The sequence below is a fragment of the Crocuta crocuta genome, unplaced genomic scaffold (assembly GCF_008692635.1).
Source record: "Crocuta crocuta isolate KB4526 unplaced genomic scaffold, BGI_CrCroc_1.0 scaffold367, whole genome shotgun sequence".
Lineage (NCBI taxonomy): Eukaryota > Metazoa > Chordata > Mammalia > Carnivora > Hyaenidae > Crocuta > Crocuta crocuta.
Genome location: NW_027527936.1, coordinates 4,115,829 through 4,139,807, shown reverse-complemented (window position 1 = coordinate 4,139,807; position 23,979 = coordinate 4,115,829). Strand labels below are relative to the sequence as shown.

Below are 23,979 nucleotides of genomic sequence, written 5' to 3'. Positions count from 1 at the left end.
TGGATTAAAAAGTCCTCTAGCTAGTCTCTCTGACTGCAGTTTTACTTCTTCTGTGGGATTCTCCTAATTGCAGCAAATTATGTCACAGCCCTGTGCAACAAACACCTTCGAGGCTTTCTCTTGCCCTCAAGGCAGAGTCACACAGTTTTATTGAGGCTCCAAGGCTCTTGCTTACTTCTCTTACCTCATCTTTCAGTACTCTGTGCATCCCCTGACCCCAGCTGGGTGCTCCAGCTAGCCAGTTCCTTAGGACCCATCATTAAAAAAAAAATTTTTTTGTGTGTGTTTATTTTTGAGAGAGAGACAGAGAGACAGAGAGAGAGAGAGAGAGAATGAGAGAGAATGTAAGCAGGGGAGGGACAGAAAGAGAGGGAGACACAGAATCTGAAGCAGGCTCCGGGCTCTGAGCTGTCAGCACAGAGCCTGACGTGGGGCTCAAACCCATGAACTGTGAGATTATGACCTGAGCTGAAGTCAGACACTTAACCTACTGAGCCACCCAGGCGTCCCCCTTAGGATCCATCTTAACAACATTTTCTAGGTGCCTTCCGGTGTGTTTCTGGAATGTACTTATTTATATATGGAATTGTATAAATTCTACTTGTATGTCTCTTTCACTAGATTGTGGGCATCATTATAACTTTGGACAATGTTTGACATGTAGTATTTCAATAAATATTTGTTGAATAAATGACAGCTAAGTAATGGAGTGGGCCTGTGGAATCTGTACTCAGGAAGAATGACAGAGGATCAATGGAAGGTAGATTCAGGGAGAATGGAACAAAAGAAGAAATCTTGGGCCTTCCTGCAGTGTGAGGGGTTGGAGAACTGTGCTGTTAATGCCAGGTTGTTCCTGGCTTTTCTCATTGTTAGTACTGGTGTTGGGTCCTCCCTGCATGGTGGGTACTGGGCCTGGGCCGTGGAGGAGTTTGGTCCTAGGAGCAGGGTGAAGGACTTTCTTTGAGAGATTTGTGCCTTCCAAGACTGAGGGTTAGGATTGCTGTGGACAAGTTTATATCAGATAATAAAGATAGCCAGCATGTATTGAGCACTTATTACATACCAGGAGTTCTGCTGTGCTATTTACACATTATCTCATTTAATTCTACCACAGTCTTATGGAATAAATTATTTTTATAACTTTTTTTTTTAAATAAATGATGAGGAAACTGCAGCCCAGAGAGGTAAGTAATTTCTTAAGGCTTCACACCAGTTTGTGGCAGGAATTTGAACCTAGGCATTCTGACTCTAGAAACCATGTGTTTAACCACTATGCCATCTGACCATCTGCTTTTGTCTTTCACGGCCCATGGCTTTGTGCTATGCTGGGAATGCCTTCTTTCCTTTGTTTGCACTGAGTAGCAGATGTTCTCTGACACCCTAAGCTGCTGGTACCTGATCTGGTGTTGGTGGAGGTCTGCACTGTTATGTTTGTTTTGACATAGGGGTGTGGTTGGCCAGGAGGTGTGGTGAGGGATGATTTGGGGCTGGGAGCCTCCTTGATGAGATACAAATGAATGAGTCCTCAGATCTGTTTTAAGGAAACCACTGCCAGTATCATTTTGGATACTCTCTCCTATAGTATGTTTGGAAACACGTGGGGGAATCTCATCATATCACTAAGCTCGTGAAAGCCTTACCCCTTGCCCATGGGTGTGCCAGTTGGTCCCAGCTCTGAGCTGCATCACCTTTGATTAGCAGCCTGCTGGGGGAAGGGGCTTGAGTAAGAACTCCGTGGCAGTCCTGACTTGTCTCATTTCCCGATACTTTTATCTGTCACTGCAAGTGCTTGGGCTCCCCTCCTGAACTAATTAAGTTTGCATGTGTTTAGACACATTGCCAAATAGGGCTTAGCAAAGCGGAACTGAGCTACATCTCTTTCTGAGTAAGGAAGGAAGGGTAAATGAATGCTCTTCCACAGGGGCCAGGGAGAAGTGAGGATGACATGGAGTGGGTGTGTGTACAGATGATAGGCATTCTGCCCTGGCCCTCTTAGGAACACAGCAAGCCTGCAGAGCAACCTTCTGATTGGCTGGCAGGGGTAGGTGAGGGCCCACTCTCCAGCTCTCTTAGTGAATTGGGAATTGTAAGAGGGTTGAGGATGGATAGAAGACAGGCTCTGATGTATGATTTTTATCCCAAGCACAATCAAAACTGAATGTTGAATTCAGTGGGATTTACAGAGTAAGTTTGTAGGGCTCTGTGCGCTTTGCTACCAGCCTGATCCTACCTAGCCCCCAGGCCTAAAACCACCTGTGTGGCTAGGAGGCTGCCAGAATAGCTTTCTTTCTAAGTCTGTGAGAGTGTGGACAACTTTTTGCCCAGAAGATCCCAGTTTCCCCTGTTCAGTCTTTTTTTTTTTTTTTTTAATATTTTTATTTATTTCTAGGAGAGAGAGAGAGAGACAGCGTGAGCAGGGGAGGGTCAGAGAGAGAGGGAGACACAGACTCTGAAATAGGCTCCAGGCTCTGAGCTGGCAGTCAGCACAGAGCCCGACGTGGGGCTCGAACCCACAAACCGCGAGATCATGACCTAAGCGAAAGTCGGATGCTTAACCGACTAAGCCACCCAGGCGCCCCTCCCCTGTTCAGTCTTAATGATCCCTATGAGATGGCATCAGGGGGAGGTGAGGGAAGAAGTACTACTGCATAGAATCTCCCCACCTTAGAGGTAGGGTTTGGTCTAATGACTCGCTATAGTGAGGTGATAGCTGACAGCATGTTTTCATGCCAGACTATTGCCTGCCTTTTCCCTAGTGCTGGGTAGTCTGTGGTCTGAGATGCTCTGTGGCAGAATGTACTTGGGTCTTGTCCTGTCCAGACAGCAAATATGGGGGCATTACTATGTTATGGACTCCTTCTCTGAGGTGGGGAGGGAGGATATTTCCTGCAGAAAGTAGTTCGGAAAGCCAGCTGCCAGCCATGGTCAGTCCTGTAGCTTGGAGGACAATTTGTCAGCTTCCTGGCCTTGAAGAGGCTTTCGGTGGGCAAGATTGGCTCAGAGTCCCGACCAGGCTCCCAGTGCACACTGAGTGTGTGTGGCAGGTGGGGAGGAGATTCTGGAGGTTGTATAGGAATTCTGGGCCTTTGAGCTGTAGCCTAAGCCCAGAGAGAACAAGAACCAGACCTTCTGCCCTCCCTTCAGCTTCCCTAGAGCCCTCTCGTCAGCAGAGGTGCATCGGGTTAGCCCCAAGAAGGCAGCTTGAGTTGATGGGGTCATGTTTCAGCTGCAGCTAATCCAAGTCACTCGATATAAATCTCTCCCTGCTGCCTCTCCCCTCCCTCCCATCCCCAACCCACAGACAGGGAAATGAATCCTGGCCCTCGCCCTGAATACATCATGGCAGGCCTGCCTCTAATGAGAGAGGGCCATTCATTGTAGGGTGAAGCTCCCTGCAGAGCCTGAGATGCCATTAATTAAAGAAGAGCCACCTGAAGCCAGTCGTGCGGTGCAGGCTGCCACGCTCAGATGGAGTGGCGGTGGGGTAGCCTCGTTAGCCTGACAGCATCTTGGGCCGAGAGTTCTTGGGCTCTGAGGAGCGAGGGGTGCCCCGCCTCCCCCCCAGAGCTCGCAGGTCTCTAGGGCCAGCCTACTCACAGAGACCTGAGAGTTCTCTCTGACATGTCCTAGGGCCCAGCACTCATAGTAAGGGGCTCCTGAATATGGTCTTGGTGGGATAATCCATATCCTGTGGGCAGGCCTTAGGGCAACAGCAGGTGTCTCTGGAGTCCATGGGGACTGTGCCCCTTTTCCACTCTTCTCCATGGGTCCCGGAGCTGCAGGTCAGCAGACAGCTCAGCCTGTGTCCTTGCCTTGGGAGCCTGGGCTTGGGGCAGTTGGTCTGCTCTGGAAGGACTTTGGACCTAGGGGGTACTGCGGAGAAGTTCTGTTAACTGATCAATAGATATGGCCCCTCCTTGGCAGGCAGTCTCTAGTGTTTCTCATTCTGGGTACTTTTAACCTGAATGGGGGGCTCTAATGTTGGCCTCCTCTCCTCATCTGCTAGGAAGGTAACAGAGAGTCGTAAGCACGTCAGTGATGTTTGGAACTCCTGGATTGGAAGTTTTGCTTGGTTAAAACCTTGATCAAAGATAAAGACATTTGTGTAGTAAGTGATCAGGCTTTGAGATGTTTATGGCGGTGGTGGGAGTCTCCTGTTTGGGCCTCCGGTTTGGGCCTGCTACAGAGCCACTGACTGAACGGGTGTCTCTTTACTGTTTCACTGGTCCTGAGGCAAGTGTTGCTGCCTAAGTATTGGCCCCCAGAGTTATACTCTTACACTCCCCTTGACCCTCTCTGAGGGTCTTCTTGTCTCCTCCTTGCTGGCAGGAGGGGCTGTAGGCACTGAGACCTTTGCATAGCCCAGAGTTGGGGTAGCTCAGCCAATGTCTGTCTAGCTTGTCAGGAAGACAAATTGGTCCTATGGCTCTTTGGGATGGTCTCTGGAAGTCTGATTCTATGGCAGAATCTGACAGGCTGCTTCAGAGAGCCTCAGAACCAGCTGGCGGCATGGCCTGACCATATGTTCCATCTCTGCTTTCCCACAGCTCACCTGGTACAGAATAGAGGCTGTCACTCACTACTTCCTAGACCTGGGACTCAGACTGCACTCCTCTGTGTTTTGAACATTTCTGTACCTTCTCAGGCCTTGGCCATTTATTTGGGCTCCTCTGTCCTCTGGCAGATTGAGTGTGAAGGTTGGAGGGCATGTCCCCTGAACTCCCAGGAGGAGGAGTTTGCTCCTGGAAAATATTTTACTTTGGGTAAGATATTTTTGTGTTTTGAAAACAAAACAAAACAAAACAAAAAAGAACCAAAAAAAAAAAAAAAACAAAAAACCCTCCTTGTGTGACTCGTGAGACCCAAATCTTTTTTTCTAATTTTTTTAGAAACCAAGGTATGAAGGAGGTATGTTAGGGTACATAAATTATACAGATGTGAAGTGTACAGCTCCGTATGTTTTTATACAAGCATGAATTCTGCAGCCACCACCCAGATCAAGATAACCTTTTCCATCATCCTAGCAAACCTCTTGTGCCCCTTCTCAGTCATAATGACCTCTACCTGCCAGGTGACCACTGTTCTTTGACTTCTATTACTTTAGGTTCATTTTGCTTGTTCTGGACTTTCAATAAGTAGAATCATACACAATGCACTCTTTTATGTCTGACTTCCTTTGCTCAACATGACATACGAGAGAGTCCTCCATAGTTGTATATATCAGTAGTTCAGCCTTTTCATTGCTATATAGTTTTCCATTGTATTTCCATACCATGCTTTATCTCTGCCCCTTTTGTTGGACTACAGTTTTTCTTTACCTCTTTGGTACATGTTTGTCAAAGGAGTATGTAAATGTTCAGTGTGATATGAGAATCTCCCTCATCCTTTAAAACCTAATTCCCGTCCTTCAGATATGTGGTCTCTCTGTCTCTTCTGGAACCTACACTGGCTTCCCTCTTCTCTGAACTCCTATGATACGGAGAGGCCGGCCCCAGGCCTGTGGCAGTAGCCTTTGAGCCATACTGACCCATTTAATTGTATTTTCAGCAGATGTTGATTGAATACCCACTCTGTGTCTCACAGTATTCTAGGTATTGAGGACATAGCAGTCAATAGAGAGATAAAACTTCTAAAACCTCCTGCCTTCATGGAGTTTACATTCCAGTGCATGCAGCCAGCACTGTGCTCTGGCCTTTGGACCCTGATGCCAGAAGAATCTTGGTTTTGTCTAGGCTTCTCTATCCTGTGGGATTCTGAAGGAGCTGGGTGCCAGTGGCCCTTGCCACATCGATAAGGCCTCTGTAGGGCTTATGGGCTCTTGTCTCCCTCTCTTGCTGCTGCTGCTCGGCAGTAAAAGGGTGTCTAGTATTGGTGCTTCCCTTCCACTATCCAGGAATCTGATTCCCTCTGTGAGAGGAGAGAATTAATCTCCAACTTTCCATGCCTGTAAGGTGAGTGACCTCTGTTTTGTCAGTGCTTGCCAATCTGTCCTCTCACTCCCAGCCAGGGTAATGGAGACATTACTTTGTGCTAAAGCAAACCACAGTGGATGCTGTACCGACCCAGGCACTGGGAATGATGGAGCAGTCTGTGAGGATCTCCTCCCAGGTGTGCAGGCGTCTCGAAACTACAGGGGCATCGACACCTGAGCAGCTCTGGTCCTGAACTGTGCCTGGCCGATTCAAGAAGAAAAGATGCCCTGCTGCCATATTCTCTTTAACCACCATCTGTGCCAGTTGGGGGGCTGCTTCCATTTGGTCTGAAATAGGTTTCCTATATTAGGCTTCTCTAAGAGCACATGAGAGGCTGAAAACACCCCAGTGAGGAAGAGGAGTCAGGAGACAGGGGTCTTGGAAGGTGAAGGCTGGGGAGCTCAAGGCTGCAGCTGGCATAGTGGACCGTGCCTGAATGATCTGTGGACTTTGGGGGCTTAGCTCAGTAGAGCTTGGGAAGGATGGCTGTGAGTGGGTGGGATAAATTTTCAGTGTCCGTGGCTAAAGGGTGACATACTCAGGCTTGATAGTTCTGTAAAACTGTTTCTTCCAAAGCCTGCAAGGATGTTGGTTTGGGGAAGAAAGCCAGCGAGCCCAGAGAATCCCGGGAGCCTGACAGGCCTTTTTCTCTGCGATTCTTTCTTGCAGGCAGCCCGAGGCAGGCTGTCTCTTTGTTAACAGAGTGACAGCAATGTGACACCATGGAAATAATTACTAACAAATCACGGTGCTGACTGCAAACAGCTCTCTGTCTTCAGAGGCATGTCAGGGTGCATTAGAGCAGGACTGGAGGAGCAGCACATGTGGGGGCCGAGACGCAGCCCGCACTCAGACGCTCTCCTCTTCTTCCCTCAGCCTGACCCCTTTCTGCTATGGCTGACTCTCCTGCTTGTGGCCTTTTCCTGTAGGTCAGCTGAGGAACCAGCTGGATAAGTGACGTGGCTAGTCCCACTTCCTCTGGGCAGGTAGCTAGGACTCCCATCTTTGCTAAGGAACACCTGGGTAGTGATGAGAGCCAGGAGTTTTTTTGATCATGGAGCCAAAAGGCAGAGAGATGCACCATTTCTGATTTACTCTGCCAGTTGGGACTAGCTTCACCTGCTAGTAGTTTTGGGGTGATGGGAAATATTTGCTTCAGCTGGGCCCAGAATGTGGGAGAAGCCTTGCATATCAGTGGTGGCTCAGCTCCCCTCCCCCACAGCCCTGGTTTCTTCTTCAATTGCCATAGTCAATTTTTGGTAAGTCGACTTTGTCCATTCCCTCTTGGTTAGCAGAGTGATTGCTCTGACTGTCAGGGCTGTAAATAATGTTCCTGGTGTGTGTGGCTGGAGGCAGCCGTGTGGGGTGGGGAATGGAGTGGAAGGAGGAGCAGCACTCTGAGGACTCCCTCGCTCTCCCCCCTCCCCTCTCATACAATATTTATCCAGGGATGGGAGTCAGATGCAGTGACCTCAGGGGTCACCCAGTTAAATAGCTTCTGAACCTCCCTGCATTCTAATTGCTGCAGTTGTCCTTTGCTCTGGAGACTTCTCCTCCCCATTGTCTGCTGAGGCACACACTAATGGCTCTCTTCCCTGGCCCTGTTGGGAGGCACTTGGGGGTGGGAGGGAAGGGATAGGGCTCATTGCTACCTTCCTTTCCCTGGGGATAAGGGAATCTGGGGCCTATTAACAAGTGGCTTTAGCTAGGAGGAGCACAGACCCCTGCCTCCCTCCTGCCCCTTCCCCAGAGCTGGCTAGAGAAGGCGGCTAGACAGTGGCCTTGGTTTATAGGGCTGAGGGGCTGCACCCATTTTGAGTCCTTTGAGCAGAATTATGGGAATGGTAACTCTGTAAGGCGACAGACCCTTGAGTGCTCAGCTGAAGAGCATCATCTTGGTTTCCATGGATGGTCCCACATGCAGGGTTTAGAAACTTGTAATGAGTGATATTTACTGTTGGAATATCTGCATTTTGTCCAAAGATTGGCCAGATGCAAATGTCTCTTTGGTCCCTTGGAGGTTGATTTAGGTGATTGATGATGGTAGCAGGTGTTCCTCGTTTGGTGACTTAAGAGTGGCATATACCACATGTCTTCACTAGGACCTCCTTGTAAATGTCAGCTATGCTCCACTACAACTCTTCTCTTCCAGGGAATTCTTACGGAAACTGCCATTGAAGGTACTGACCACTGAGTACGCTGGAAGTGCTGGTATTCCAGCAGTAGCCTAAAGTTAGCCCCTGTTGAGAACTACTCCAGGCCAGGAAATCCTGTACTGGGGACTGTCAGGAGCACCAGGTGATCAGGACAGAAAGACCAGTACCTGTATAACTAACTACAGGCTGAGGAAGGTGGAGTATGAGAAGGCTACAGAGAAGATACAAAACAAATGCCGTAAGAACCCAGAGGAGCACAGTAGAGAGACTGAATGAGTGAGGAATATTTTTTACCAGGGAATTTTTTTACAAAACAAAATATTTAAAAAAGTTCAATATTACAAAGTATATAAAAGTTGAGCTGCTCTGGTTGAAGCTGAGCACAGTTTAAAAACCACTATNGTAGGCCAAGTGCTTACATGTCTTGAAGGAGTCAAGGAAGCTGGGGTCAGGGCAGAGGAGATCTGCCACAGGGTAAGAGGAACAGCTGTGTCTGGGAGTGTATCCGAGCAGAGATGAGTCTACATCACAGAACCTGACCGCTTGCAAGATGCCTCTCCGTGGCGCCTCCAGAGGGCATTGTAGGCCACACAAAGGCAGCCCAGGCAAAGGGTCAAGATGGCCGTAGGCCAGGTGGAGACTATAGTCGGGGATGAGTAAGACATCTTGGAAACAGCCCAAACTGCTAAGGAGCTCCTGATTTCCTTGGCCAAAAAAGAGAATAACTCATCACCTGAGACACTGACCAGAGTGCCCTGGGAACCTCCTGTCACTAGCTCCCCCATCTCCCCCTACCATACTCCCTGGTGCCTCCTCTGCCATTGCATCTGGGAGAGAGGTCTAGCCAGGCCCTGGTGGCTGCTCCAACACTTCCCACATCACCACAGGTGGGGCACTGTGCCCTTTCCTTAGACAAATTGTCTTCGGGGAGACTCTGGAGAGATGCTTGTCTTATTGTTTCAGTGGAGAGGGGCTGGGGAGGTAGAAGATATTTGACTTCCTAAAGTATTTGTGGTACTGGGGAAGTGCATGTTCTACTGTTCCACAGAGTGTTTGAGGCACTTGTGTGCTTGTGGTCGTTTTTGTGGGCTCTGTGTGGGAGAAATGGTTGGCAAGTGGGCCAGCAAGCAATGGAGCAGGGGAGTGGCGTTTCCATATCAGTGCCTTTCAGAGGCTTTGAGCAAGTGCTCGGCAATGGGGATTTGAGGTTGGTTTTCTCAGGGAGGACTGGCAGCCTGGCTTATGGGGCGTCCCTCTGCTCTGCTTGTATTCTGGTTTCTGTTTGGGAACTCTCCAGAGCAGCATGTCTGGGAACACTTCCAGCTGTGCCGCCAGACCCAGACGCAGGTGACGGCCTTTGGTCTGTACCATAGGGAAACCAAGAGGAAATTAAATGTCATTTGCCCCCTACACAGCAGGTCGCTGCCAGATCAGACTGCTGATCAGAGCTGTGCAGAGGGTACCCCAGGGAAGGCTTATGCCTGCAACCATGCCCTCTGAGCTGTGGAGACTCCCAGGTGATGGCCTGGCTCATTCCCAGGGCTTTCTCTGCCAGGCTGGGTTCACCCTGGCCTGGAGCCCAACCCTGTGCTACTTGGCAGCTGTGGCCTATGCCAGGCCAGAGGTGTGTGTGTACCAGTGGGAGGGAATGGAGGGGAGGGGCAGGGCCTGGCAGTAGAGGACACATAGGAGGTAGTGAGGTGTCAGCCCTTCCTCAGAGAAGCTGCATGGTGTTGTGGAAAGAGCTTCATGGTGTTTAGAATGAAGAGACTTGGGTTCAGATTCTGGCTCACCTACTTACTAGTTGTAGGAGCTTGGGAAAGTCACATTTCTACTCCACTTCCGTGTCCTTATCTGTAAAACGGACATTACGATAACTCTGGCTCCTGCTACCTGTGGGGAAGTACTTCCTTTTGGGACTGGTGCCAGAGTTTCCTCACCACCTGCTCCTGCCCTAGATCTGGAAGGATGGCCTGGAGCCCCTTGCCTTTGGGCCTCCCTGTGAAGCGAGATGGCTGAAGTGGATAGGAAGTGGGGTGGACAGTCTGGCCCAGAAGGTACAGCTGGTGATCTCCCCCCAACTGAGGCCTTTCCTTCCTGTCCTGGTCCTCTCAGCTAGGCAGCCCACGGCCTTTATGAGATGAGCATGGATCATGGCGGTCACCCTCCCAATTGCAGGGCTCAGAGGGTCCCCTCCAGCCTCACACTTGTACTCTTCTTCTGTTGGGAGGACCTTAGGGCTTGTCCTAACCCCTCCCTTGCCTTGAAGTCCTAGCTGTGGGCCATAGTTCTTGGCTCTGCAATGACATTTATTAATAGGGCTTTGGGAAAAGATGTTTTAATACTGTAAGGTTCTCCCTAGAAAACTCCCCACCCCCACCACCTCCCCCCCCCAATCTGAAGCATGGCTGCTGGTAGTGAAATTCATTAGTGTTCCCTGACAGGCAGTGGCGACAGAGGCACTCGCTGTCTGCTTCCCGCTCCCTCGCTCTCGTGCTCCTGCTTCATGCACACTGATATTTAAAGCTGATGGGCTGCTTATAGACTTCTTGTACCATGACAAGTTTGGGGAGGGGGGGTGGGGGAGGAAGAGACAGACAAGGAGCCAGCTGTCACGCTGGTATTTCAAACAGTACTCTCTCCTGACCCTTTGCAGGCTCCAGCAAGTGTATCATCTTTCTGAAGTCTGTGGTTGGAATTGTAACCTGCAGCTGTCCCAGAGGATGGGGGCAAGTGTGGGAGCAAAATGGGCTGAGAAGTCAGCACTCTCTCAGGGCTGTGGGCCGGCAGAGAAGAGTGGAGGGACAGTGTGTGTGTGTGTGTGTGTGTGTGTGTGTGTGTTCAAGCAGAGGGGACTGAGCAGAGTGTATGTAAGTGCTCCCCAGCAGTGCTCTCCCATCACCAGAAACCGGATGGCCCTTTCTAAGTCTTCTCTCCTGGAGTGATCATTATGTTTCATGCCGATTATCTTCTGGGTGGCCTTGGAAGCTCCCTGAGTCTAGGAATCAAGTTTGATTGACCTCTGCCCCTGAGGGTCCTGAGTCTCAGTGATACCCATAAGTATGTGGTGGCAGTTGAGGTAGAAAGTTCTCCCATTTTGTGTCTAAACTGGGGCCTTGACTTTTGTTCCCTCCCTCCTATTTGTGCACTGATTCTTTAGATTTGGAGAATGAGTCCCAAGCACCTCCTTCATGCACAACTCTTCCTCTTATCCCAAAGCTTCTTGGAATTCATTTCCTGCAGTTGTTGAGTGTTTTTGGAACTTCCCCTTTCCGTGTCATCCCCAGCAAAGCTTCTCCAGTATTTTTTTCCTGACTAAGGCACTGTCTTCTCAAGACTGGTGGCCTGGAAGCCTCTCCAGAGGCTGTTGCAGCATTGGTTACAGCTGCCCTCCTTACAGCCAGAATCCCTTCTGTGAGTTTTTATGTATGAATGTGTTTCCCTTGGCTGGACCCTGCAAGAGCAGGGCATGGAGGTGATGTAACCTGCCCAAGGACACATGGGCACTTGACCAAGTTGTGCCTTAGTGCAGCAGAGCTGTGTGCTGGGTGGGGGTTGTACTGCCCTCTCCCTGCCCCCATCAGGGCCCTTCTAGCTCCAGGGTCTGCAGTGGGGGAGCCATTAGAGAATGGGCCTGACTACTCCTGGCTTTTTTAGCCTTGTCATTGCCATCAGCTCTGCCATTGGCTTCCTCAGTTTCAGCACAACTGTGTATGTGTCTGTCTGCCTGTCTGGGGGGCAGAGAGGGGTTACTGGACACCCCTCTAAAAGCACCCTGGACATCTCCAGGTAGAGAGTGGAGCCAGAATGCTGCTTCTGTCTGTAGACTGTAGTGTATTCTTGAACTGCCCAGGGTCATCTTTAATGTGATCACCTTCTACAACCCTTCCCCCTGGCCTCCATCCTTTACTCCACCCTGCACTCTATCCTGTAGGCTTCTAGGAGGGGTTGCTGGCATGGGGCTGCTGTCTCAGGGCACCTTTGGTCTCCCTCCCTGACCTTGCTGATCCCTGCATTGCCTGAAAGCACTGAGGGCTCAGCCTGCCGGAGGTGGCCCAGGCCATGTCTTCTGCCATGATGCATCTTGCAGGTGAGACAGAAACTAACCGCTTTAATAAGTAGGAGGCTTGAGCATTAATTTTTTATACATCAGTGGTAGCCAAGTGAGTGAATTCAATTATGAGTCTGCTTTCTGTCCACCCTCCTCCCCCCAATCTGGTGGTTCACAGTAGAGACTAAGGAACCTGTTGAAATGAGAAACCCCTATTTCCTGGCTTGACCCCCTCACTAATTCGGGTTAAACTGCTACGCTGTTGCAGTGGTGACACATTGTGCCTGCCTCTGTTTGTACAAGAGGACGCGGTGGGGGAGGAAGGACCAATTTACGCAGAGATAAAGGTGTCGCGGCAGATAACTAACGTCCCAGCCTTATGCCTGCTCTCATTGTAGCTCAATTTGCTCCGTTTGGAAGCCCAGCCTTCCCTTCTTTCTTCCTTCCCTCCCCTCGCTCATATTTTACCTCGATGCCACAGTGTAATGATGCCCTGCGTAGTGGGGGAGGAGATAGGCACCTCTGGCTGACAGCCCTTCCCGATAACCAAATTCCAGCCCATCCATCACTAGCTACTCTCCTCAACTTGAGGAAAAGTGATCTTGAAAGGCGGGCCGTTTATCACCCAGGGTCTGTTTATCTCCTCTGGTGGGGGGGAACGGAAATAGGAGAGACAAAGAGCTGTGTCCCCAGCTAAGTGCTGCCTCGGCTGGGATGGTTTGCCCATGCTGGATGCAGACTCATCACACTGGCTGTGGAGGCTGTGACTAGGTACACCTCCCAGAATGGGAAATGGGACCTTTCCTGAAGCCTAGGAAATATGGCAGTTCTGAAACATGGGACAGCCAGCAACAATATTCTGCACGCATGTTCGTATCAGAATGGGCTGGCGTAGAGACATGGACACAAGCCCCACTGCCCCTCATAGGTGGCTCTTTGGCAGCAGCGTCCATCTGACTGATTGGCTGGGACTGTTGGCCTACCCTTCCCCAGACAGGGCCTCCCACCCTTCCATGACGCAACTGTGACTTTGAAGAAGACCAAAGTTTCTCCCTGCTCTTCCCTTTGCTCCTTAATACTCTCCTTCTTCTACATGTCAGATGCGCCAAAATAGTTTGCCCTTGCAGGTGAGCAGTGTGTGTATCCCGAAGCTTTTTGACACCAGGACAGCCTGCATCACTTCAAGATCCGGGTCTCACAGCCTTTACAGAGAGGCAGAAAGGGATCACATATGGCTCTAGATTCAGCTGGCCTCCTGCTCTTTAAGGGCTCAAGTGTGCTCAAACTGAGAGTTACATGTACCTCCCTTATTTGGAGTTACCCCTCAGATTTATGGAGAGAGAAAGGCACAGAAGGGATAGTGTGCATAACCTTTGGTAGCGCTTGTGCCTGCACTGCTGCTGATCCTGGCTGTTGGTGTTTGCCAGTCTCTTGGTCAGACCTCCATGGATGCTGCTGGCCTCCTCAACTCAAGTCCAGCAGTTCTAGCAGAGCCCCCCAGCTCTGCTGCAGCTAATCTTCAAAGCTAAGCTCCTGTTCACAAAGGCTTCATCCTGCCTCTACCCGTTAGCGAGGGTGGTGTTCCCTTAATGAGCTAGTCCCCTGCCTTGGCTGGCGCCGAGCTGGTCACACCTGTTTGCCATCAGGGCTGTCTGGACCCAGCCCAAGCACTGGGCTGCAGGTGGTGGGGCTGGATGAGGGGTGGGTAGGGAGGGCCGGGTTCCTTATGCTTTGTGCCCTATGCTTGTTGGGGAGTGGGGGAGGGCAGTTCCTTACACCCCTCTTCTTCTCACACTCTTTCTAAGTGGGGCAGGGCTCTCTGCTTTCTTTTTTGTTTAGAAAGAGTAATAAGGGAGTTTGAATACTCCGTCTTTTCTAACTCCTGCCTGGATAGAGTAGCAAGGAGCTAGTAGTCAGGCATCTTTGAGGAGGGTTTGAGGTTCCGTTCTGATGACCCTAGGGGCCCAATGTGATAAAAAGCAGTGTCACATGATAAATGCTGGGGGCAGAGCCCCTCTCTAGCCCTAGGTCTCATAGTATTTGGAAAGTGATTATATCCCTCAGTTTAGAGCCCTTGGCAGGGCTGGGGGGCCCTTCCTTAAAGGGGGCCCCTTACATTCGTGAAGCCGAAGGAAGTTTTGATTTGATTGAAAAAAATCTCATTCCTTTTTATGGCCTGGACATAATTGGCTCTTTTCTATTGGCCATCAGTGATGTCATTCCGACCCTCATAAAGAAGGGGAAATCACACCTGTGGACTCGGTGCATAAAATTTCATTGGGCAACAGTAATAAGCATGGCCAGATGATGTTTGGGCAGTTGAGGAGTTCTGTGCCCAGTGATCCCAGCTGCATGGAGACCTGGGCACCATAAACCTGCCTGCACGTTCATGCCCACAGGCTAGTCCAGGGCCCACTGCCAGTGGCTCTTTTCCTGGGATCAATAGCTGGTGGGAACTCAGTGTTGAGACCCTTTGTGCCAGGGGGACTTTTGCCCTTTTACTTTCCAAATTAGTGGAACCATGTACCCACTGGTACCCACTGAACCTAGCCTTAGGCTCCTAAGAACCTTTGACCCAGTTGTGACCTTGAGCAATAACCACCATGCTACTTGCCTCTCTAAAGTCCCAAACCGTGCCTTACCAGGGACTATAAAGAACTCTTGAGAGCACGTGCATGACTGATGCCTTGTGCAGACGGCTAAGATCCCATTTCTAGTTCTCCCTTTGGCTTGTGACATTGAGCAAATCCTTTTCTTCTCTGGACATCAGTTTCCTATTTTATGTAGGAATGGCTATTACTCTGACCTACCTTTCTCACAGGGATTCTCTTGGTGCTCTCTAAGCTGGGTAGGGTTCTGTCTTAGAAATGTGTAGCTGTCTTCGCGTGAGGCATCTGGAATTTCAAGTTTTGGCATTTGGCTCTGTGGCTCTGTGAAGATGGTCCTGGACCCTGCTACATTTCTAGTTCTCATGTCTTGGAGTCACAGGGCTAGGACCACCCACAGACTGGAGGGTGCAACAACCTGAATGCCTGTGAGTCTGCAAACTGCATGTGTATCTGCAAGTGACTAGAGCCTGAGTGAGAATTACAGTCCCATTCTTCTCTGCTTCAGTCAGCCATGGGTACACACAGCACTCAGGGTTGCTGCTGAGCCATATCTGCAGCTGACTATCCAGTCTGCCAGTCTGGTCTGTCTTAGATGCAACCCCTCTGGTATATGGGTCCTCCTCCAAGAGGATCAGGCAAGATCCTATTGTGCTGGACCCTTTCTACTGGGGTAAAAATGTCTACCTTTGAAATGTTGCTGAAAAGGGAGCCTCCTTCCCACCCCACCCCTGCCACCAGGGCTAGCCACAGCCAATAAGATCCACGTCATCTGAAAGAATCGGGATGCTGGGAATGGCTAAGGGAGAATATGATAGGTGGCCCAGGTTTCTTGCTTTTTCCTGGCCAGTCCCCTTGACCTGTTCCTTTGCAGATTCTGCTGCTTCTGGTTGCCCCCTTCACTCACAGGCTTTAATGTGATTTTTCAAAAACAGCTGAGCTCAGCAAGCATTTTCACAAATAACAAGGATAAGAACATGAAGGAAAACTTGAAGGAAATAAGAAAGTTATCCAAACAATACCTTTCTCCTTAGGCAACCACATTTTAGCTCCTAAGGCTATCTTTCATCCTTCAGAAAGCTTGCCTAGTAGCCTTATATTCTTGGTCCTTGGTTCCCACCTGGAACATGCTACCTGGATACTCCCTAATCATCTTGGCCTCAGCCAGAATTTCCATTCCAGGAAATTGACTGGTTATAGTTAATGTCCCTGCACCACCTGCATATTTGAGAAGAACCTCCTCTTGAGGTAAAATATCCCAGGTCTTAGAAAAGGAAATCCTTACTATATTGCCTGAAACATGGGGATCAGTGTCCTCTCAGTGTCTGTCTAATAATGGAGTAATGGAGGGAAGACTGGACTGCTCTGGAACTTTCTGGCGGGGGAGGGGGGAACCAGTCATCTTAACTGGATTCTTACTGCCAGACTTTCTCACAAAAGGAATTTATACTGTGGTCTCCACTTTCTTATCTCCTACTCACTGTTTAACACATTGCATGCTGCCTTCTGTCCCCACTAATCCATGGATGCCAAATTCATTGGGTTTTTCTCAGCTGTCATCTTGCTTGAACACTTTGTGGCATTTGACACTAATGTAATTTAAGCTCAAAAATCAGTTGTATATATGTTAGAAAGGGGAAGTGTGCATCTAGGTTGTTTAGGTTGACCACAGGTTGATGTAAAGTCAGATCAAAATAGTATGTGTAACTGTGGGTATCTGATACCCTGAAAAAGGTCCAGGGACCCTGCCCTCTAGAAATGAGGGCAGGTTGTGTGAGTCCTGACTCATGGCACATTATCTCCTGTGCAATTGTGTAAGGGACCTCTGGGGGAAGCTTCCTGGGCCCTCAGTTCCTGGGAGTATTCTATAAAGAAGAGATGGAAGTCTCATTCTCTAAGTTTCTAAAGACTCATGGGTAGAAGTTACAGAGACAGATTTTAGTTTAGTATCAAAGAAGGATGTTCTAGAATTGAATGAGTCCAGGGTGCCTGGGTGGCTCAGTCAGTTAAGCATCCCAGGTCATGATCTCACGGTTCATGAGTGCAGGCTCTGCCTCGGGCTCTGTGCTGACAGCTCAGAGCCTGGAGCCTGCTTTGGATTCTGTGTCTCCCTCTCTCTTTGCCTCTCCCCAGCTCATCCTCTCACTCTCTCTCATTCTCTCTTTCTCTCTCTCTCTCAAAAATAAACAAACATAAAACATTTTTAGAATTGAAGGAGTCTAAAATTAGAGCTGGCTGCTGCATGTAGTGAGTTCCATATGTGTGACAGTGGTCTTGTAGGAACGACCTGGTTTCATTTTAGCTCAGTAGCACATACGAGACATTAGCTTGGGCCATCTCCCACCGTACTCTGCCCTGCTTGATCTACTCTCATGGCTTTAATTTCATTTAAATTACATTAATGACTCAGCAATTTATATCTCCAGTCCAGACCTCTCCTCAAAGTGGATATCCAGCTGCCTCTTCTAATATCATCCCACGGCCACATGTCTCCTAAACACTTTGAACTCAGCAGATTTTGAGTGCTTACCATGTGCCATGCATGTATTCAAAACTGTATTCTCCAACTTGTGCCTCCTTCCAGTGGTATTTAGAGGTGAAGTAGTAAGCGGTCCACTGTGATTTGGGCAGAGAATTTTAAAACAGTAATAAAAATGACTAAATACCAGTCTGCTCTGGGTGTCACATATCCTCTCTATGCCCCTGCCTCTTTCTTTGTGTCTGACTCTGAGTAGAATGAAACTAGCCATGCCACCAACCTTTGAATTGGGCTCTACCACTTCTCATTGGGCCTTGCATCCCACTTGGTTGCCAAGGCCTCCTTTACATCTCTTCTATCTGTTCCTTGCTCATTATCTTTATAGCAATTGTCTAGTCTCTGAGTTACTGCCCAGCTTTTTTAGTGTATTGTTGTGGTCCCCAGAAAAATCTTTGTAAATCACAACTCTTCAGAGACTTTCTATTGCCTATGGCCAAGCTTAGTAAGAAAGTTCTATGATCTTTCCAGCTAATATTTTTGGTATCTTCCTCCATCTTTTCATGTACCCCAGTGCTCCAACTTAAGGCTGTTTAGTCTATTTCTTTTATTGTCCATTCCATTGAACAAATTGTGAGCCCCTTATAGACAGGGGCTAAGTCTTAACTTTTTGAGCTCTGAGTGCCTGTTTATTATTAAACATCAATAAATGTTTGGTTGAATGGATTTATGTGGGTACAACATCATATCTAGAGGGAAAGACCATTTATAAATTACAGTTTAAAGAAAAAATAAGAACAGGCTCTTGGATTAAATTCTGGCCTCTTGTCCTTTTGCATGGTTTCTTCTCTATCTGCAGAAAGCCTATTGCTAGAGACTTAAGGGTGAACTGAAGCCCCTGCCCAGCTAGTCCCACATGTTCCTTTTCTCTCTCCTCCTGTCTTATATCCCTGCGTCTCTGCTGTAGCAAAACAGCTAGAAACTGGTCCATTGGGGTGAGACAGACCTGGGTTCCTTTCTTGGCACTGTCAGTTTTTTACCTTTAGGACCTTAGGTAACCCCTCTGAATCTCATTTTCTCATCTGTAAAATGTAGGCAACAATACCTACCTCATAACATCGTTCTGAAGAATCATGTGAAACTCTAAGATCCTTAGCATATTGTAGGCCATCAGAAAATAGGAGCTGCTTATATTTTGAATAGCGTCTCCATGTTCTCACATTTAGATCGGGAGCCCAGTGTCCAGGGTGCTAGAGGTGGGGAGCCTTTCTTGGGTAGGGTGGGACCCGTGCCTAATGGGATAGCCTTCTGAGGTCTATTTGCATTTCCTAGATTCAGACTCCATACCTGGGACATGGGTGTGCCCAACTTGTTTTCTTTTCCCTTTCTTGTAGGCTCCCGGGTCAGTGCCAGTACCTGGGCTTGCCAGTGGCGGATTACTTCAAGCAGTGGATTAATCTGAAAAAGGTACTGTGTCTGAGCCCCAGTTGGCTGCTTCCTCTGGGTTTCCTTTACGTCAGATCCTGTCCCCCCTTATTTTCTTTACTCATCTTTGTTCTCTTTTTGTTGTCATCGTTTTCCTTTTCTTTTTGTTCTGCTCTTTTCTCGACATCCCTCCTTCCTCTTCCCTAGTTAATATGCACTGTAAGGTTGTGGTCCTTTCTGGGAGTGGGGAGCTGCTTGGGGACCAGGCCGAGGGGCAGAGTATGATACTGCCCTATGTGGTATCATCCAGATATGCAGAGAAGTCCCAGTGAAGGAAATTTTCCAGATTCTTGTTCAGAACTGAATCACTGAGCTGAGCTGCATTTCCCTTAGGAGAGATGTGGTTCTAGCTGAGCCTCTGGCAAAGTTTACTTTTTTGATGTGGTCATGAGTGTGGTCTCTGACCCTGCTGAGTGGCCCTGGTTTCTCTGTGGTGGGAGGTAGAGTTAGCTCAGGCTGACTTTGATCCTGCATAGCCCCAGCAGAGCCTTGGTCATGTGAGAATGACTGTGCAAACTAGAGTCCAACTCCCTTTGAATTTGAGGAAGGAGACTGACTCTAATGCAGCACCAAGTACCTGGGGAGTGGGTGCTAGGGCTGTGGCTGGGAGGGACCTTGTGCAGCTATGAAGCTGGGGCCTAGCAGAAAATGAATTACCCAGAAAACTGTACTTCCCTAGTGTGTGCTATGCTTCCTAGGTAAGCAGAAGAAAGAAATTATAGGAATAGACTCGCAAGATCTCTGCTCTGTTGGCATCCTTTCTCCAGGAGGCCCAGTCCACTAGGGAGACTCACACCCATAAATCCTTCTGATGTAAGGGTAACAGCCCTGGAGCAACCTGAGCGACCCCATGCTGCTGGTTAGCTTAGTGACTCCCAGGATATCAGAGAAAAGAGAACACACCAGAGATCAGAGTAGTGGCTCCCAGGGGTCCTTAGAGAAGAGGGAGGTCAGTGAAGGGTAAAACTAGGTATTGTGAGGATTTGGGTCCTGAACTGGGCATTAAAGGAAGGTGGAATATGGGTGTGAAAAGGAGAGAAGACTTTCCAGGCAAGAGGAACGGCATTCTTTTGGTGTGTGTATGGGCTTGAGCTAAGTGAGCATGTGGAAATAGTAGAAGAGAGTGACCTTTGACTTAGTTCCGTAGGTCTCAGGGCAGCCATTCTTTGTGGCAACATTGTGAATCCCTTTGTTGTCCCCTGGTACTCGGGTCCTTTACACCTGGTCCTTAGCTTGTTTGTACTTTGACCCTTACCCACCTCTCCAGCTCCTCTCCCTTGGACCTGAGCAGCAGCTACTTACTAACTTCCCTCTTTGGTTGGGGGACCAGGCTCTGTCCTACCTTCAGGTCTTGGCCTGTGGCCTTACCTCTTTCTGAAGTGTCCCCCATTTATCTTCATTGGGCATATTCCCTCTTCTTGAAGACACAGTTCAGGTGTCACCTCTTTGGGGAAGCTCAGCAGTCAGTCTCTTATCTTGAGACTCCTCGACCCTTTGGACATCTGTGATCTTTGAGTGTTGGAACTGAGTCCACATATGTTTCCTTGTAGACATTTTTTTTTTTTTAATGTTTTTATTTATTTCTAGGAGAGAGAGAGAGAGACAGTGTGAGCAGGGGAGGGTCAGAGAGAGAGGGAGTCACAGACTGAAACAGGCTCCAGGCTCCGAGCTGGCAGTCAGCACAGAGCCCGACGCGGGGCCCGAACCCACGAACCGCGAGATCATGACCTAAGCAAAAGTCGGACGCTTAACCGACTAAGCCACCCAGGCGCCCCTCCTTGTAGACATTTCTATCTGGAGCACAGAGACTGAGGCCAGCTCCACTCTGTGTCTGCGGTGGCCAGGTCAGGGCTAGGTATAGAGTATGTGCTCAGTGAATAGTTGATGGTTGGCTGACTGATCTTTGAGAGCTAGCTCCACCAAGGCCCTCTCATGCAGGGCTTGGCGGGGCTATGCATGAAGGCGTGGCTAGGCCTGCACTCCTGAGGACAGCATGCCAGCTGTCAGAGTGCATCTGAGGCTGCTTGCTGGCCTCAGCAAATGCAATGTGAAGGCCTGGCCAGGCGAGGCAGGCGCTGACCATGAACAATTGCTCTGTGAAGTTCACTAGAGTTTTTGGTTATCTGGATAGCTCCCTGCCTTCAGGTTCCTTGGCAGAGAGGCAGGAAAACAGCTGACCCGTGTGTTAACATTGCCACTCAAGGCTACCTTGATGCTGCTGGCATTGGAGGCAGGCTGTCCTGAGCCTGTTCAGCTTGGTTCTCTTCCAGACTGTGCTGAGCCATAGAGGGGGAAATGGGTACAAGCGGAAACTGGAGACTCTGTTCCCAGTTGGCCTTGTGATTGCCTCTTGCTGAGTCAACTGAGCATGTCTAGGAAAAACAAGAGTGGCATGAGGAGAGTGGCATTAGAGGGGTCTAACCTCTTCTTGGCCTTCTAGCCACATCATGTTCCACCTGTGCCTCAGGACCCAGCAGGAAAGATGACTTAATTACAAACTCTGGGCCAGTCCTTGTCAGCAGCCATTCAAGACAGAGAGGCTTCAGGGCCCTGGAGGTCTGCAGGTCTGACCTTTATACTACATGACTTAGTACAGGCCACACAAAGATTCCTGCTTCCTTAAAAAGAGTAACAATAAGAGCAAGCAAGCCAGAGAGGTCATTGCCAGGGTTGCATGGGTATTATGCAATGTATTATTCTGTGCCTCCTTTACCCCTGTGTGACCCAGGCCTGGCTGTCTACAGGGCCCTCTCCTGTCCTTGATCTTACTCTTTCCTCCCCACTTTCCTTTCTTCTCCTCCCCTGCTCAACTCCACTAGCAGAACTTTGCCCATGGAAAAAGTAGGGGCAGTCTTGGACACCAAGACTTGCCCAGTGAGTGGACTGGGACTGAATTCACATCCCCATACCTAAGGCCTCTCTTGTCCAGAAATGATGTGCATTGCATCAGGAAAGAACAGTTTTTCAGCAGCCAAGTTTCCACATCTCCCGCCTCCACCTACTTCCCCTGTAGCTGAGAGGAGCAAGCCAATGTTTGCTGACATTTGGAGTGTCATTGAATGATCTTATACTCTTATTGAACTGTCAGCTTAGAGAAGACTTGGGGCCCTGCTCCCAGCTCCCTCCAGGAGGTCAGAGCTGTCACTGAGGAGCCAGAAGAATACACACACACACACACACACACACACACACACACACACGCATACACACGCATACACACATACACATGCATAAACATACACCTGTTTACTCATGTGAATGAATATACCCAAGTAGACATACCCTAAATTGTATGTATGTTTCCATTCATACATATGGGTGTATATATATATTCACATAGTCATCTTCAGAAATATATGGCAGTATACACAGGTATGAATAATATGCTTATACATATGTATTCATGAAGCATGAAGACACATGCATATGTATATATAAACATACCCATCTTCATTAGTAAATACATATTCTTGAGTGCCCTCTGTGTTCTAGGTGCTGTACCAGGCCTAGAGATATAATAGAAAAGATGGATATTAAATAATTCTAATGGTATTGTAAGCCCTGAGTCGTGGCTTTTGATAGGGGGCCCTGATTTACAGGGTCAGGGTCAGAGAATGGTTTCCTGAGAAAGGGTGTCTCAGCTGAGATCTGAAGGATGAGGAGGAATTAGCTAAGCATGTGGCAAGGCCCTGAGATAAGGAGAAGCCTGGCAGTTTTATGGGACTAGAATGTAAGTGCCAGGAGAGTGGAGAATTTTTGTCTCCTCTGTTCACTGTTCTGTCCTCACCACTTTGGGTTTTTTTCTTTTTTTAATGTTTATTTATTTATTTTGAGAGAGAGAGTACGTACAATCTGGGTGGGTCAGAGAGAGAATCCCAAGCAGGCTCCATGCTATCAGCACAGTGCCCAACACAAGGCTTGAACCCACAAACTGTGTGATCATGACCTGAGCTGAAGTCAAGAGTCGGATGCTTAACTGACTGAGCCACCCAGGTGCCCCTATCCTCATCACTTTGAATAGTTCCTGGTACACAGTAGATGTTGAGTCATTATTTGTTGAATGAATGACATCCCTGGAGCATAGTGAATATGGGAAAGAAAGGAGAGTTGTAGTTGTACAGGATGAAACTGGAGGGGGAGGCAGAAGCTTGTAGGTCACACTTTAGATTTTGATCCTTAGGGTAATGAGAAACTATTAAAGGGCACTAAACATAAGAAAGGTATCATCAGATTTACATTTTGAAAAAGCTCTTTCTGGCTACACTGTAGAGAGAGCTAAGAGTTGATATGGGAGGATCAGTACTGATTTCTCTTAATGGGGTTATAGCTGGCATGTTGGGATGGCAAATCACTGTATGGGCAACATTGCTGAACTTGTAGCATCTCTGTTCCCCCTGTTCACTGAATGCTAGTAATGCCTCTCTCCAAGTTATTGTGACTACCAAAAACACTCCCTCCCCACCATGTACACATACATTTCCAGTGGCCTAGACAAGGGTGGGAGTGAAGAGGCACTGTCCCCTGGTTGAGAACCACAGAATTAGACCATTGCTACATAGTCCAGGTAAAAGATAATAGTTATTGGGATTAAACTGATAGCAGTGGAAATGTACAGAAATGGATTGATTTTAGAGTGTTACATGATACGGTCAGTTCTGCTATAATGCAGCATAGACCTTCTTAAAAATCACCGTGCTATGAAAAGTTGTAATAAAAAATTGCAGTGAAAATGGGGTTAGGAGCACAATACTCAAAAACTTCATCAGTGACATATAAAAAAGATAGGAATCTAATAAAAATGGTAGCATAATTTTACACATGTTAAATGGTTAAGAAATATGTAAATACTACAATAAATATCATTCTCTACTTTGAAAAAACCCTGAGGTTTGCTTGGCAATGGGCATGATAAAGGTTGCAGCTTGGGAGTTATTATGAAGTGGTGGAAAGAGAGTTCTCTGGAATTGGTTGGAAAGTTGTAGGCAGACAGATGTGGCATATAATACATATGGCAATCTAGGAAGCTACTATCGTTTGAAGTGTAAGTATGTGTGTATTTTGTATATTCTTAGACAGCTCTCTATAGCTGGGTACATTTTCCTGTGTTTATCTATATTGCTTATGGACAAAAATCACACATAAACAAAGACAAATTTTGCATTTTGCTTAACTGTTTCCTAATATGTTGACTGCATTGGAATGAATTTGCTCTTTCATCAAAACCAGTATTATG

The 23,979-nt window shown here is 48.3% G+C and overlaps 1 protein-coding gene across 5 annotated transcripts in view; it reads left to right on the top strand.

The window, feature by feature from the left end:
- ERI3 (ERI1 exoribonuclease family member 3) overlaps nt 1-23,979 on the top strand; it is a 128,601-nt gene that overhangs the window by 48,024 nt on the left and 56,598 nt on the right. For all 5 annotated transcript variants that reach the window (XM_077752070.1, XM_077752071.1, XM_077752068.1 and 2 more), the window contains one exon: nt 18,656-18,728. In XM_077752070.1, coding sequence (XP_077608196.1) covers nt 18,656-18,728 — 73 coding nt within the window. The remainder of the gene's footprint in view (nt 1-18,655; nt 18,729-23,979) is intronic.